The sequence below is a fragment of the Canis lupus genome, chromosome 23, assembly GCF_048164855.1.
Source record: "Canis lupus baileyi chromosome 23, mCanLup2.hap1, whole genome shotgun sequence".
NCBI lineage: Eukaryota > Metazoa > Chordata > Mammalia > Carnivora > Canidae > Canis > Canis lupus.
Window position 1 is genome coordinate 39,134,387 of NC_132860.1, and position 13,869 is coordinate 39,148,255.

General features: G+C 34.2%; 1 protein-coding gene across 2 annotated transcripts in view; it reads left to right on the forward strand.

The window, feature by feature from the left end:
• Nucleotides 1-13,869, forward strand: part of TMEM135 (transmembrane protein 135) — a 247,977-nt gene that overhangs the window by 30,399 nt on the left and 203,709 nt on the right. For both annotated transcript variants that reach the window (XM_072794963.1, XM_072794962.1), the window contains 2 exons: nt 5,927-6,054; nt 8,715-8,807. In XM_072794963.1, coding sequence (XP_072651064.1) covers nt 5,927-6,054; nt 8,715-8,807 — 221 coding nt within the window. The remainder of the gene's footprint in view (nt 1-5,926; nt 6,055-8,714; nt 8,808-13,869) is intronic.

Below are 13,869 nucleotides of genomic sequence, written 5' to 3' on the forward strand. Positions count from 1 at the left end.
TTCTATCTCTTGTTTAGATTATTTTTTCTATAATCCCATTTTCTCCTACTTGTTTATCTCCCACCAATTTTATATGTGTGTTATATGCTTATTGTAGATTGCCTGGAAATACCCCCAAACAAAAAGAAGATTAGAATAATCTGTTGCCATAATCAGAGATAACCAATGCATAACATTCTCATATTTGTTCCATATGTTCATTAAAAAATACTATTTTGTAGTCTGCATTTTCACTTTATATATTTTGATTTATTTTTTCCTAGTTATTACATAATCTTCTAAAACTAGATTATGTAACTAAAATAAATACAGGTTTATGTTTTAATCATAGTGCTATTATGTACCTGTATTTGGTTAAATGGTTGTAAGCGAATTTGGAAAATTCATAATTAGTGAATTCCATAATTAGACTAATTACATAAATAGTGTGGAATTTCTTGGTCAAAACTGAAGAACATTAGAACATATTTTTACCATAAAATATGTTTACGAAGGTGCCTGTGGATGTCTGATAATGATTTTATATACATGTGCTCTTGCTATATGGTATGTGCAATTACTGTCACGTTATTTGGTGAGATCAGTGTTTCCTAACTTTTTTTTGCAGTGTAACATGCTATGGCATACCTAGAAAATGATAATAATTGTGTGCCATGTTAGGGAAAACTGAGATGTTTATTACTGTGCTCTGTTATCTAATAGGCCTGATTACCCAAACTGTCGAGGGGATCAGTTTTTTGGTTATTTGTAAGCATTGGTTGGAAGCCCTGGGTTAGAGCACAATGATGATAAGGTCCTAAGTTACTTCTCACATTTTGTGTAAGTTTTTCCCTGTTTCTCACAATAGACTGTTCAATTTGGTGTACCAATATTGCAAATATATACAATTTATCCACTTCATTGTTAATGGATATTTAGTTTTCCGCAGTATTTGTAATTATAGATAGTGTTATGTGAATATGACTTTTGGTGAACATAAGCACTTACATTTTCTGAGTGTATATACCTAGGAGAGGAATTACTGTATTAATAGGGTAAGGATACATTTAATTTCATTAGATAGTAAAGTAAGTCTTCAGCTTTACATTCCCACCAGCAATGTATGAAAATTCCAGTTTTTTCCATTCCCATCAGTACTTTGCATTATCAGTTCTTTTTATTTTAGTCATTTTGATGTGTGTGTGGTGTTATTTCCTTGTGCAATGAAGACTAATGATGATGAGCATATTTCATTTACATATTGGCTCTGTGAATAACTGCTTCTTTTTCTTAATTGAACTTTTTATTTTGAGATGATTGTAGATTTTTATGCAGTTGTAAGAAGTAATGGAGAGAGATTCCCTGTACTTTTCATTTGGTTTTTCCTAATAGTATCATCTTGTAAAATGATAGTAAAATATCACAACCAAAATATTGCCATTGATATAGTCAAGATATAGAACATTTTCATTACCAGAAGGATCCCTCATGTTGCACTTTTATAGCAATACCTACCTCTCTCCCACACACCTCCTCTTAGTCACTGGCCACCATTACTTTGTTCTTCATTTTCATATCTTGGCATTTCAAGAATGTTATGTAAATGAAATCATGCATTATGCAGTGTTTTGGAATTGGCCTTTTTTACTTAGCATATTTTTTAGAAGATTCATCAAGATTGTTCCATGTAAGGGCACCAGAGTGGTTCAGTGGTTGAGCATCTGCCTTCAACTCACTTGGTGATCACAGGGTCCTAAGATCAAGTCCTGCATTGGGCTCCCCGCAGGGATCTTCTCCCTCTGCCTGTGTCTCTGCCTCTCTCTGTGTCTCTCATGAATAAATAAATAAAATCTTTAAAAAAGATTGTTCCATGTATCACTCACTTTTTTTTTTCATAGCTGTAGTAGTCTCTTGTGTGAATACTCCACTGTTTTTAAATCATTCACTTCTTCAAAGACATATGGGTTGTTTCTGGGTTTTGACTATTATATAAAAGAGCTGCTATAAACATTTGTGCACAGATTTTGTGTGAACATACATTTTCATTTCTCTAGGATAAACACCCTGGACTGTAGTTCCTGGATGATATGATACTTGCTTGTTTATTTTTTCAAGAAACTCTCAAACTGCTTTCCAGAATGGCTGTGCCATTTCTCATTCTCCCTAGTAATGCATGAGTGATCCAGTTTCTCTGCTTTCTTGCTAGAATTTGGTGTTTCCAGTATTTTTAAACCTTAGCCTTTCTGATGTTGTGTAGTGATAGCTCATTGTAGTTTTAATTTGCATTTCCTTAATGGCTAGTATGTTTGTCTGCCATTTGTATATCTTCAGTGAAATATCTATTCATATCTTTGCCACTGTTTAATTGCATTACTTTTTTACTGTTGAGTTTTGAGATTTCCTTATATATTCTAGATACCAGTCCTTTTCAGGATATCTAGTTTACAAGTATTTTCTCCCATTCTGCAGTTACTCTTTTTATTTTTAACACATCTCCCAAAGAGAAGAAGTTTTAATTGTAAAGTGTAATTTACAGTTTTTCCTTTTATGAATTATGCTTTTGACCTCATGTTTAAGAACTCTTTGCCTAGTCTTAAATCCCTAAGATTTTCTTTGATTTTCATCCCTAAAATTTTATAGTTTTATATTTTACATTTGTGTCTGTAGTCCATTTTGAATTAAATTTTGTGTGAACTGTGAGACTTAGGTTGAGGTTGTTTTTTAATTTTAATTTTAAAATTTTCTGGCCTATGGACATCCACTTGCTCAATGAATATGTCTTAAAATTGAGTGGACTGATTCACTTTATTCTCTTTTTCAAAGTTGTCTTAGCTCTTATAATTTCTGTTTTTCTGTATAAATTTCAGGATAATCTTGCCTATATCTATCTGGAAAAATCTTTCTGATACTGTGATAGGAATTGTGTCACTTTAGGGAGAATTGACATGCTGCTGCTTCTAGCCCACAAACATTTATTTACTCCAGCTTTGCTTTCTTTTATCAACATTGTGTAGTTTCCAGCATACAAATCCTATTCAGGTAGATTTTTCTTAGTATTTTTTTTTTTTTTGATGATTTATAAATGCTGTATTTTTAATTTTTGTATACATATGTTGATTGCTCTTGTATAGAAATACAAATGATTTTTTAAAAAAGATTTTATTTATTTGAAGAAAGAAATGGGGAGGGGCAGAAAGGGGGGGGGAGAGAGAGAGAGAGAGAGAGAGAGAGAGAGAGAGAGAGAGAGACACTCCTCACTGAGCAGGAAGCCCCATAAATGCAGGGCTTGTTCTTAGGACCTGGAGATCATGACCTGAACCAAAGGCAGATGCCTAAACTGACTGAGCCACCCAGACACCCCTACAAATGTTTTTGTGTTTATCTGTATCCTGTGCCTTTGCTGAACGGCCTAATTAATTCTAGGAGGAGGTTGAGTTTTGTTTGTTTTGCATATTGTTTGGGATTTTCTATGTAGACAATCAAGTTACTTGCTAACAGGGAAAATTTTATTTCTTCCTTTCTAGGAATAGAGGGGATTTTTTTTTTAACTACTTGAATATATAACAGAGTAGCAGATTCTGCCCATTGTTAAGTGTAAAGTGAAAGAGATGTTACATTTCTAAATCTGAAGATACTAGGAGACCATTAGAACTGATGATACTGTTGCAGTGCATGGCTGGTTTAGTTGGTGGAGTATATGATTGATCACAGGGTTATAGGTTCGAGCCCCACATTGGGTGTGGAGATTAACCTAAAAATAAAAAATCTTAAAAAGAAAAAAAAAAAAAGAACCAGTGAGATGGTTGAGGATCAGGTAGTGATTGAAAATGACACTGTGTAATTGCGTGGATGTAATAAGGTGGGAAACTCATAAGTAAAAGCATTTTAGGGAAATACAATGAGTTCTACTTTGGACATGCTGATTTTTTTAATGTCTGTGCTACATATTTCTCGATGCATCCAATAGTTATTTGAAAGATGGATTAAGAATTTAGGGAAGAGGTTGGAGTTATAAGAATTCCTACTTTGAAATGATAGATGATGCCATGGGACAGAACCTATGTGGGAATGAGTAGCAATCTGAGGAAGAAATGCCAACAACGGAAACACATTTAGAGATATGATGGGAAAATGAAAAGAATGCATTGTCAGGGAAACTATAGAAACCTCTCCTGTCAAAATTCCACCTATTTATCAAGATTCATCTTAGAAAGATCAGTGATACCTTCCAGACATCATCACCTGCCCAGTCCTATCCCCCTTTGGTCATTCCCCAATGTATATTTCTTTTTTTTTTTAAGATTTTTAAAATTTATATATTTGTGATAGAGAGAGAGAGAGAGGCAGAGATATAGGCATTGGGAGAAGCAGACTCCATGCCAGGAGCCCGACGTGGGACTCGATCCCGGGACTCCAGGACCAAGCCCTGGCCCAAAGGCAGGCACCAAACCGCTGAGCCACTCAGGGATCCTCCCCAATGTATATTTCTATAGCAGTTTCTTTTTCCTCTAGTCTAGCTTTTCACGATATTATAGTGTCTTGTTTATCAAGATTTTATATTCCTTGAAGGCAGAGATTAGATTTTATTCATCATTGTTTTTTCTGTGTATGGCACAATTCTTAGTAACAGTTTAATTGAATGAAGTAGGAGATGATCTGTTTCAGAGTTTTCAAAGGGATGGAGTAAGAAAAGAACTGAGAAGAGGCCATTAGATTTGTTAATCATGGACCTTAGGAAAAGTGTTACGTGGGAGTAAACAGAGAGTTCTCTAGTCTTCTTTCAAGTCAGTCTTGCCCTTTCTTACAACTCCTCCCTTATTCCCTAATTATGTGGTTTTAACTTTTGTTCCTTTGATACATTGTTTTATCATGATGGAAAAATATTTTTTCCAGGTGGCCTGTGAAAATTCTGTTTTTCCAAATATAGCTCATATCCCTTTCACAATTCTGCCTACACACACACACATATTTATGTATGTGTATATATAATATACACATATATATGATTTTATTTATTCATTTTCTGCACACATGCGTGAGAGCAAGTGTGAGCACTTGCACGAGGGTGGGGGAGGGGCAGAGGGCAGAATCCCTCCCGCCGAGCAGGGAGCCCGATGTGGGACTTGCTCCTAGCCCCCTGGGATCATGACCTGAGCTGAAGGCAGATGCTTAATCGACTGAGCCACCCAGGTGCCCCAAATATATTTTCAATCTAAATTTAAAAGATAAGTCACTCTATGAAATATTTTTGTGACAAACTTCTGTACAGGATTCTGCACACATCCTCTGTGCAGATGGCTTGTTCCTGTTTCTGTGTTCTGATAACATCATGGCATCAGTCTATTGTAGAATAGTAGACTAGATTCTCAGTCTGTTTTTCAGGACTTTTTTTTTTTTTTTTTTTTTTTTTTAATGGGCTCCAGTGGGCCAGAAATCATTACTTTTATTTTTTACTTTTTGTATTTGTTGCATGGTTTTGTCACACAGTAGTTGTGTTTAGATACTTGAATGAATTTCTTTGGTTTCTATCACTGAGAATATCCAGGCTGATAATAACTGTAAAATAATTTTGTTTTGGCATTCAATTTCTATTTGAATTGTGCTTTATTTTTTCCACTTAAAAATGTATTCCATTATTCAGTTTAAAACTGCTTTCAAGGCATTATAAATATTTACCACAACGTTTAGAAGTTATTCTTTATGACCTATATTGTAATTTCTTGGTGTGTATTTTACCCATTAGATCTTCAATAAATTAAAGTGTTTTCTTTTTTTTTTCCCAGAAATTATCTTTTTGTAAAGGAGCCAGTAAAATACCAGTTTTTTTTTTAAATACCAGTTTTAGCTTTACTTTTAAAATATGCTATTATTCAGTACCTTTCACCTAAAAGCAAATTTAAGTGGGAAACGTTGGTTGAATTAAACAAAAAAGCCTTTCTCTTTCCAGATTGCAGCAATTCTCCGGAAACGAAAATTAGACTATTATTTACACAAACTACTCCCTGAGATCCTACAATCTGCTTCATTTCTGACTGCTAATGGGGCATTGTATATGGCTTTCTTTTGCATTTTAAGGTTGGTATTCATAATCACCACTGGAGATTAATATGTGTTCCTTTGTTGAAACTGAAACAAATGGATGTTTTTACCAATGTTGTGCAGGTCATTGCTTGTATATATTTTTCTCTCTTGGATTACATTTATTTATCTCAAAGAAACCTTGTTAAAACAGGAGTTGTGGGCCTCTTGGTCTAAAGATGTAATATAAACCTCAAATTATTGTAATGATTATATAGCAAAAGTGCTTTGGTATATCATGTGTTTTCTGAGGCCTACTGTATTTACCAAGTTGTTGATTAGGATTTCTTAACTTTTCAGTTTCATGGATCAGGAATTCAAAGCAGCTGTCTATGATATAGGTGAGGTCCAGATGCAGTGAATAGACTTCAGAGGGAGTATAAAATGCTTGTATTTATATGTAAAACAGTAAATAACTTCTGGCTTATCCTAGTGATGAAACTTTTGGTCTGATTAAGTCTTGATTATCTATGTCACATACTTTCTATGATTTAGATGCAGTTAAAATTCAGTTTTTAGTGCTGTGATATACCTAGCATGTTGATTATATATTTACTTCTTATCTTTATCCCCAGTGATTGTTGAAAATCCAAACTAGGGTTTTTCTTAAATCTGTCAAACTGAAATATAAATTTATATTTTTCTCATATTCACGTTGCTCAGAGCAATTCTGGGGGTATACATTAACTACAATTAAAAAGATAATTTTCAGATGTCTTTTACAGATTTTTTTTCCCTCAATACACTAATAATTATAAACTTTTAGATTATGCAGAAAATAAATGATAAGGTTTATACTACTGAGAAAAATCATGCCTTTAACTTGAAAATGTTTGTAGGAAACTCTGTCATATGTTCTCTGGAAAGTTTCTAATACTTTTCACACACTAAAAATCAAGTTTTAAGATAATTAGGTTTTAAAATATTGCAATGATCATAAGTTGCTTTGGTAGCATATTTCTTTATGTTCTGTGAACCTGTTTGGTAAATTGTAGAAGTGCAAAGCACATTGAATTTATAGTTAAAATACTTATAATAACACCTATGTTCCTCATGTAAATGATGCCTTGAGTTATTTTTCTTTAATTCAGTAACTTCTTAGGGCCTTTGTGTATTTTATTTTGGAGGGAGAATCACTTTTGGTTTTCTCAGGCTGAAGGTTTCTGATGTTCATTTTAGAAATACCCATGTTCTGTAGTTTTTCTAATTCTTCTAAAGCTAAGCTTCAGTTAAAAATATAATTTCACCAGTGATTCTTAATCCTTATGTATATGTTCATACATTTTTTCTTATAACGTGTTATTTAACAGCCAACTTTGTTCAGATAATTGCAAATTTTATGTGCTGCTTCTCCCTGTCTTAGGATCATGTTGTCTCTCTCTCTCTCTTTTTAAAATATTTTATTTATTTATTCATGAGAGATACAGAGAGAGAGGCAGAGACAGAGGCAGAGGGAGAAGCAGGCTTCATGCAGGGAGCCTGATGTGGGACTGAATCCCGGGACCTCAGGATCATGCCCTGAGCCAAAGGTAGATGCTCAACAGCTGAGCCACCCAGGCATCCCTCATATTGTCTTTGAAAGAAAAAAAATCTTGCTAACATTTCCAAATATCTTTTTTTTGGTCTCTTTAATTTTTTTTTTTTTTATTTATTTATGATAGTCACAGAGAGAGAGAGAGAGAGAGAGGCAGAGACATAGGCAGAGAGAGAAGCAGGCTCCATGCACCGGGAGCCCGATGTGGGATTCGATCCCGGGTCTCCAGGATCGCGCCCTGGGCCAAAGGCAGGCGCTAAACCGCTGCGCCACCCAGGGATCCCTTTTGGTCTCTTTAAAAACCCAAGCAGCTAATGGCCATTTCTAGTGAGTGAGACACTATGTAGATTCTTACTTTAAAGGGACATATTCTAGTAAGTGGAAAATGATTTTATACCCAAAATTAAAAAATATAAAATTCTTTAGTAACTACTGTAAGGAAAAGTTACCAAGGATTGTAGAAGCAAAGAAGGAGAGACAGTTGTTGAATATTTTTCATGTGTTAAGACATAATAGTAGTCATAACAACAGTTAACATTTTTCTTGCACTTTCTATGTGCCATGTATGGTGCTGTATGAGATCGGTAATAATATTATTCCCATTTGGTAGATAAGGCAACAGAGAACATAGAGGTTTTGCATAGTGAGTAATATTGGATTCAGGGAATGTCTGAATGAATATGATTGACTAAACTATTGGAAGGAGAGATACTTGTTAGCTTGCTGTTGTAACAACCAGAATAAGAAATGGTGAGGGACTTAACTGAGCAAGGGGTAGGGGGGTAGCAGGTTGGAGAGGAATTTGAAGGATAAATTGTGTATGGAAAAATTCAAGAGGATGATTTAACATGTAGAGAAAAGGAAAAGGAGAAGCTATGGATGTCTCAAAGCATCACACCTGATGGGTAGGTAGTTTTGATCCCATTCACTTAGGAAAATAGAAGAGTGAGAGCAAGTTCATGGGGACAGGAAAGTGTGCTAATGAGTTTGGTTATGAACATGTTGAATTTGAGGTGTTGTGGGACATTAGGTAGAGGGTGGACATAGAAGCGGAACTTCTATTCGTAATAACTGAATTAACACAATAGAAATTTCATGCAAACATTCCAAATTTGAATTTCAGGAGGATACTTGGAAAATTCTACTCTTGGAGTCCTGGCTTCGGTGCCGCTTTGCCAGCATCTTATGTGGCCATTCTAATTGAAAGAAAAAGCAGGTAAAATTTTATATATCTATATATTTAAGAGAACTGATTTGCTGTCCTCCACTCCAACTAAAATTTTTTTAAACAACTATTTATTGTAGTCTGGGGATGAGAAGTATTTTCACATATGTTTTTAGTCTTACAAATATTTGATGGAAAATTTAATTTTATATTAATATTAGTATTCATGTTTATTAAGCCTGTAAAAATATAAAGATTTGCTTTATAGAACAACAGTACCCTTTGGTCTTTGTTTACTAAAAAATTAGAGAGTTCTCGAATGTGCCTAAGACATGGCATACACAAATCTAAAGATCTTTTTCAGAACTACAATATCATTATCACACCTAGGAAAATTAACAGTAGGTTTCTCTCCTCATCTACATCTGTAATTTGCTTCAAGCTCATTGAGTGACCTCTGTTAATTATTATTTTTAAGGTGTCTTCTCATTTAAAAAAATATTTTCGTTTACATAAAGCTGAAAATGTTTCATGTAACATAATAAGATTTCTATAAAATGCTACAAACTGTTATGTAAATTATTCAGTCATGTAAATAGCTGAAGGTAAAACTTTTTCATAAAAGAATTTTTGCTGGGATGTCTGGGTGGCTCAGTGGTTGAACATCTGCCTTCAGCTCAAGGCGTGATCTCAGAGTCTGGGATTGAGTCCTGCATCAGGCTCCTTGCGGGGAGCCTGCTTCTCCTTCTGCCTATGTTTCTGCCTTTCTCTGTGTCTCTCAAGAATAAATAAACAAAGTTTTTTTTAAAAAAAATAATTTTTGCCATTTCGTAAATAATCATTTTCATTGCTGGGACCTGCTTTGATTCCATCTCTATCCCAGAGAGTCCAGATGGGGTCATGTTTTTGTTTTTTGTTTTTTGTTTTTTTAATTTTATTTATTTATCCATGAGACACACACACACACACACACACACACACACACACACACACACAGAGGCAGAGACACAGGCAGAGGGAGAAGCAGGCTCCATGCAGGGACTCGATGTGGGACTGGATCCCCGGTCTCCAGGATCACAACTCAGCCGAAGGCGGCGCTAAACTGCTAAGCCACCGGGGCTGCCTGGGGTCATATTTTAATCAAAGGGTAACATATTAATCAAGATTGAGTCATCATCCTATGAAGAAATTCATTATAATCACTTATCCCATAGTAGGAGTATAGATGGATCTTATCAGGTAACCAAATATTTACTTAAACCACCTGAAGCCACTTTTAATGCCTACTTATTTATGTATTGTAATAGTGCCTAAATTTTTGCTGTCTGGACTTCTGGTTCTTTGCTTGTATCTTAATATAATTGGATTATTAATATTACTAAAATCACAGGACTGGTGGATATTATTACCCCAGCATCATCAAGTCAATATTGCTAGAAACATAGGATATCTCACCTGAGGGTACAGTACAGAATAGTACTGTGTATTAAGAGTGTAGATTCTGGAGCTGTACTTTCTGACTGAGGTAACTGGCTCTGGTACTTATTGTGTTACGACTTATTCTTTACCTGAAAAATGGAGAGAGTGATAATCTGTCACATGGTTGTTCTGAGAATTAAAGGAATTAATATACATAAAATGCTTAGAACAGTGCCTGACACATAGTAAATGTTGTGTTAACTGTTATTAATTTTTGCCCATAAACAATGAGAGAGTTATTCTGTTAATTGTTAACCTCCCGATTCTTTTAAAAATGTGAACATTTGTTTTAGAAATATGATTTCAAAATATGTAACCCATACATGAAACTTTAAGGGTACTTTAAACCAAGTTTGCTCTGATTTATTTATTTTTGGCACTTGAGCAATAAGAGCATTTTGAAATTATTTACCTACCCTTCAACAGAAAATGTTGAAATTGAACACTTGTGTAACCACCTAGAGTCAACAGTTGTTAAGATTTTGTTATTTTTACTTACTTGTAACTGCTTATATGTATGTGTGGTTGTGTGTGTGTATGAGAACCATTGTAAACATCTTGACACTTCTAAATACTTCATGCATATTTTAAAATAAGGATATTTTTCTGTGTAATTACACTATTCTCACATGTAAGAAAATTAACTATCATTCCCTAATACCATCTAGTCCATAGTGCCTTAAAAATACTTTTATCACTGTTTTTTTGAACCACACTCTAATCAAAATTTTGTATGGTATTATGTTTCCTTATTTTCTTTTAATCTAGCTTTATCTCCCCACTTTCCCCACATAGCATTGATTTATTGATGTGACCAGGCCAGTTATCTTGCATGTAAAACTTTTCTGGTTTTGTCTGAATTTTTTCCTCATGGAATTGTTTAATTGGTTCGCTTAACTTGTATTACTGTAAACTGAAGTTCGGTCTGAAAACTTGATTATATTAAGATTGAACACTTGGTAAGCATATACTTCATAGATGATGCTGAGGCCATCAGGAGACCCATAGTTCCAAGTAATAGCAACTTTGTATATGTGATTAAAGTGGTAATCACTAGATCAAATAGGTTCAGTAAACCTATTATTTTGAGAGAATTAGCTGAGTGGATTTTTTGACATTCCACAGTCCTCGCTTTGCTAGAGTGAACCTGAGTTGATCATGGTATCATTATTTGTGAATTGGCTCGTTGTTATATGTTTGTGTGTGTGTCTGTATGTATTCTTTATCAGGTTTGAGTGTCATTTACTTTATAAAGTAGTTCAGAACTTTTCCTTCTTTTTTTTCTTGATCTGGATTAGTTTAAGTAGCAATGAGTTTTCAGACCTTTGAGTATTTGGCCCATGTAAAATCTGGGCGTGGTGACTCTTCTGGGGGTGGTAGTTCTTAGAAAGTTATCAGTTTCCTCTATGGAATTGATCTATTTAAACTTTGAGCTCACTCAATAGAGAGGTTCAGTAACTTTCTCTAACAGCTAGAAAGTTCTGTCTGTTTCCCAGAAAGTATCTATTTTATAAGGATTCTTATATTAACATGGAGTTGTACAGAGTAGTCTTACAATTTGATTGAATTTTGTTTTCAGTGGTGACTTTTCAACGTATTTATTTTGTGTGATTGTGCCATTTCCCTTTTTTAATTAAGTTAGGTAGTAATTTTGTTGATTATTTTTTTCTTTTTTCCAACAAGTCATCATATTTATTAGTTCTGTTTTTTGGTTTCCTAATTCTTGTTTTTATTGTTTTTTCCCCCTTCCTTCTACTTTCTTTTGATTAATTTGCTTTTCTTTTAGAAGCCTTTTAATTTGCTACTTATTTCTTTTCATTCTTTAAGTTTTATTTTATTTTTTATTTTATTTTATTAAAAAAATTTTTTTTTTTTTTTAGATTTTATTTATTTATTCATGAGAGACAGAGAGAGAGAGAGAGAGAGGCAGAGACATAGGCAGAAGGAGAAGCAGGCTCCATGCAGGGAACCTGACGTGGGACTGGATCCCGGGACTCCAGGATCACATCCTGGACTGAAGGTGGTGCTAAACCGCTGAGCCACCAGGGCTGCCCTATTTTTTTAAAGATTTTATTTATTTATTCATGAGAGACAGAGAGAGAGAGGCAGAGACACATAGGCAGAGAGAGAAGGCAGAGAGAGAAGCAGGTTCCACATAGGGAGCCTGATGTGGGACTCAATCCTGGGACTCCAGGACCACGTCCTGGGCCAAAGGCAGGCACTAAACCGCTGAGCCATCCCGGGATCCCAAGTTTTATTGATATAAGTATTTGAGGCAGAATTTTCTTTTGGTAAGTGCTTTATTTATATATGTTCTGATATGTAGTACTTTCATTATCATCATTTTTGAGAAATTCTGCAATTTTAGTTTCTATTTCTCTTTTTTTTTTTTTTTTAATATTTTATTTATTCATGAGAGACACAGAGAGAGAGAGGGAGACACAGGCAGAGGGAGAAAGGATCCAGGATCCAGGATCTCCAGGATCACACCCCGGGCCGAAGGCAGGCGCCAAACCACTGAGCCACCCAGGCTGCCCTCTATTTCTCTTTTAATATAAGAATTATTTAGTAGAGAAAAATGGAATGGCCCCTTTGTTATTAATTTCCAGTTTTATTGCATTCTTATCTGAGAATGTTATTCATTGTTTTTTCTCTGTATGAAACTTAGTTTTCCTTGTGGCTGAATTTATGCTCGATTTTTGTGACTTTTATGAACATTTGAAAAAGAAGTACATTGACTTTTATTGGTAGTTCAAAGTTGGGCAAATAGCCATAAGATCTATGCTATTGAATATGGTTTTAGGTTGTATCTTTAATTTGAGGTACAGTTTCTAGCATTAAAATGTAGGTCTTTATTTCATTTAATGTATTTTGGCTTGAGTTCCAAATTTTTAGTTATCTTTCTTTATTTTTGCTTGCATTTGCCTAGTATGTCTTCATCTTCCTGAAATAGTTGATATATCTCCCCCACATGCCACATAAACTTTGGTTATACTTGGAGAGCCAATCTGAAAAAAAAATCATTTTATTTTAATATGTAAGTTAATATGTAAGTTTATTTTAATATGTAAATTAAGTCCATATATTTATTTATACAACTGATATATTTGGTTTAGTTCTACCGTATTATTTTGTGTTATGTTTGTCACTGTGTGGTCTGGTGTATTATTTTTTTTTTTTACTTTTAACTTTGACATTATTATAGAAAATCACACAAATAATACATAGAGTCACTTGGAACCATAACCTAGTTTCCCCCCAATGATATCATTGCATCTTATGTAACTATAGTATAATATAAAACCAGGAAATTGACATTATTGTCAGCTAAACTAAAGCCCTTAATTATAGTCAACAGTTTTTACATTGATATGTTTTGGCCATTTCAGTATTATGCAGAAAATTTCACTGTCCTAAGAATCCTCTGTGCTTGGCTATTCATCCTCCCGCCCCTCCCAACCCTTGTTAACTTACTCATTTTTTTACTGTCTTATGGTTTTACCTTTGTCAGATTGTCATATAGTTAAAATCATACAGTATGTAAGCTTTTCAGATTGGCTTCTATTACTTAGTAATATGCCTTTAAGTTTTGTCTATGCCTTTACATGGCTTGATAGATTATTTCTTTTTAGTG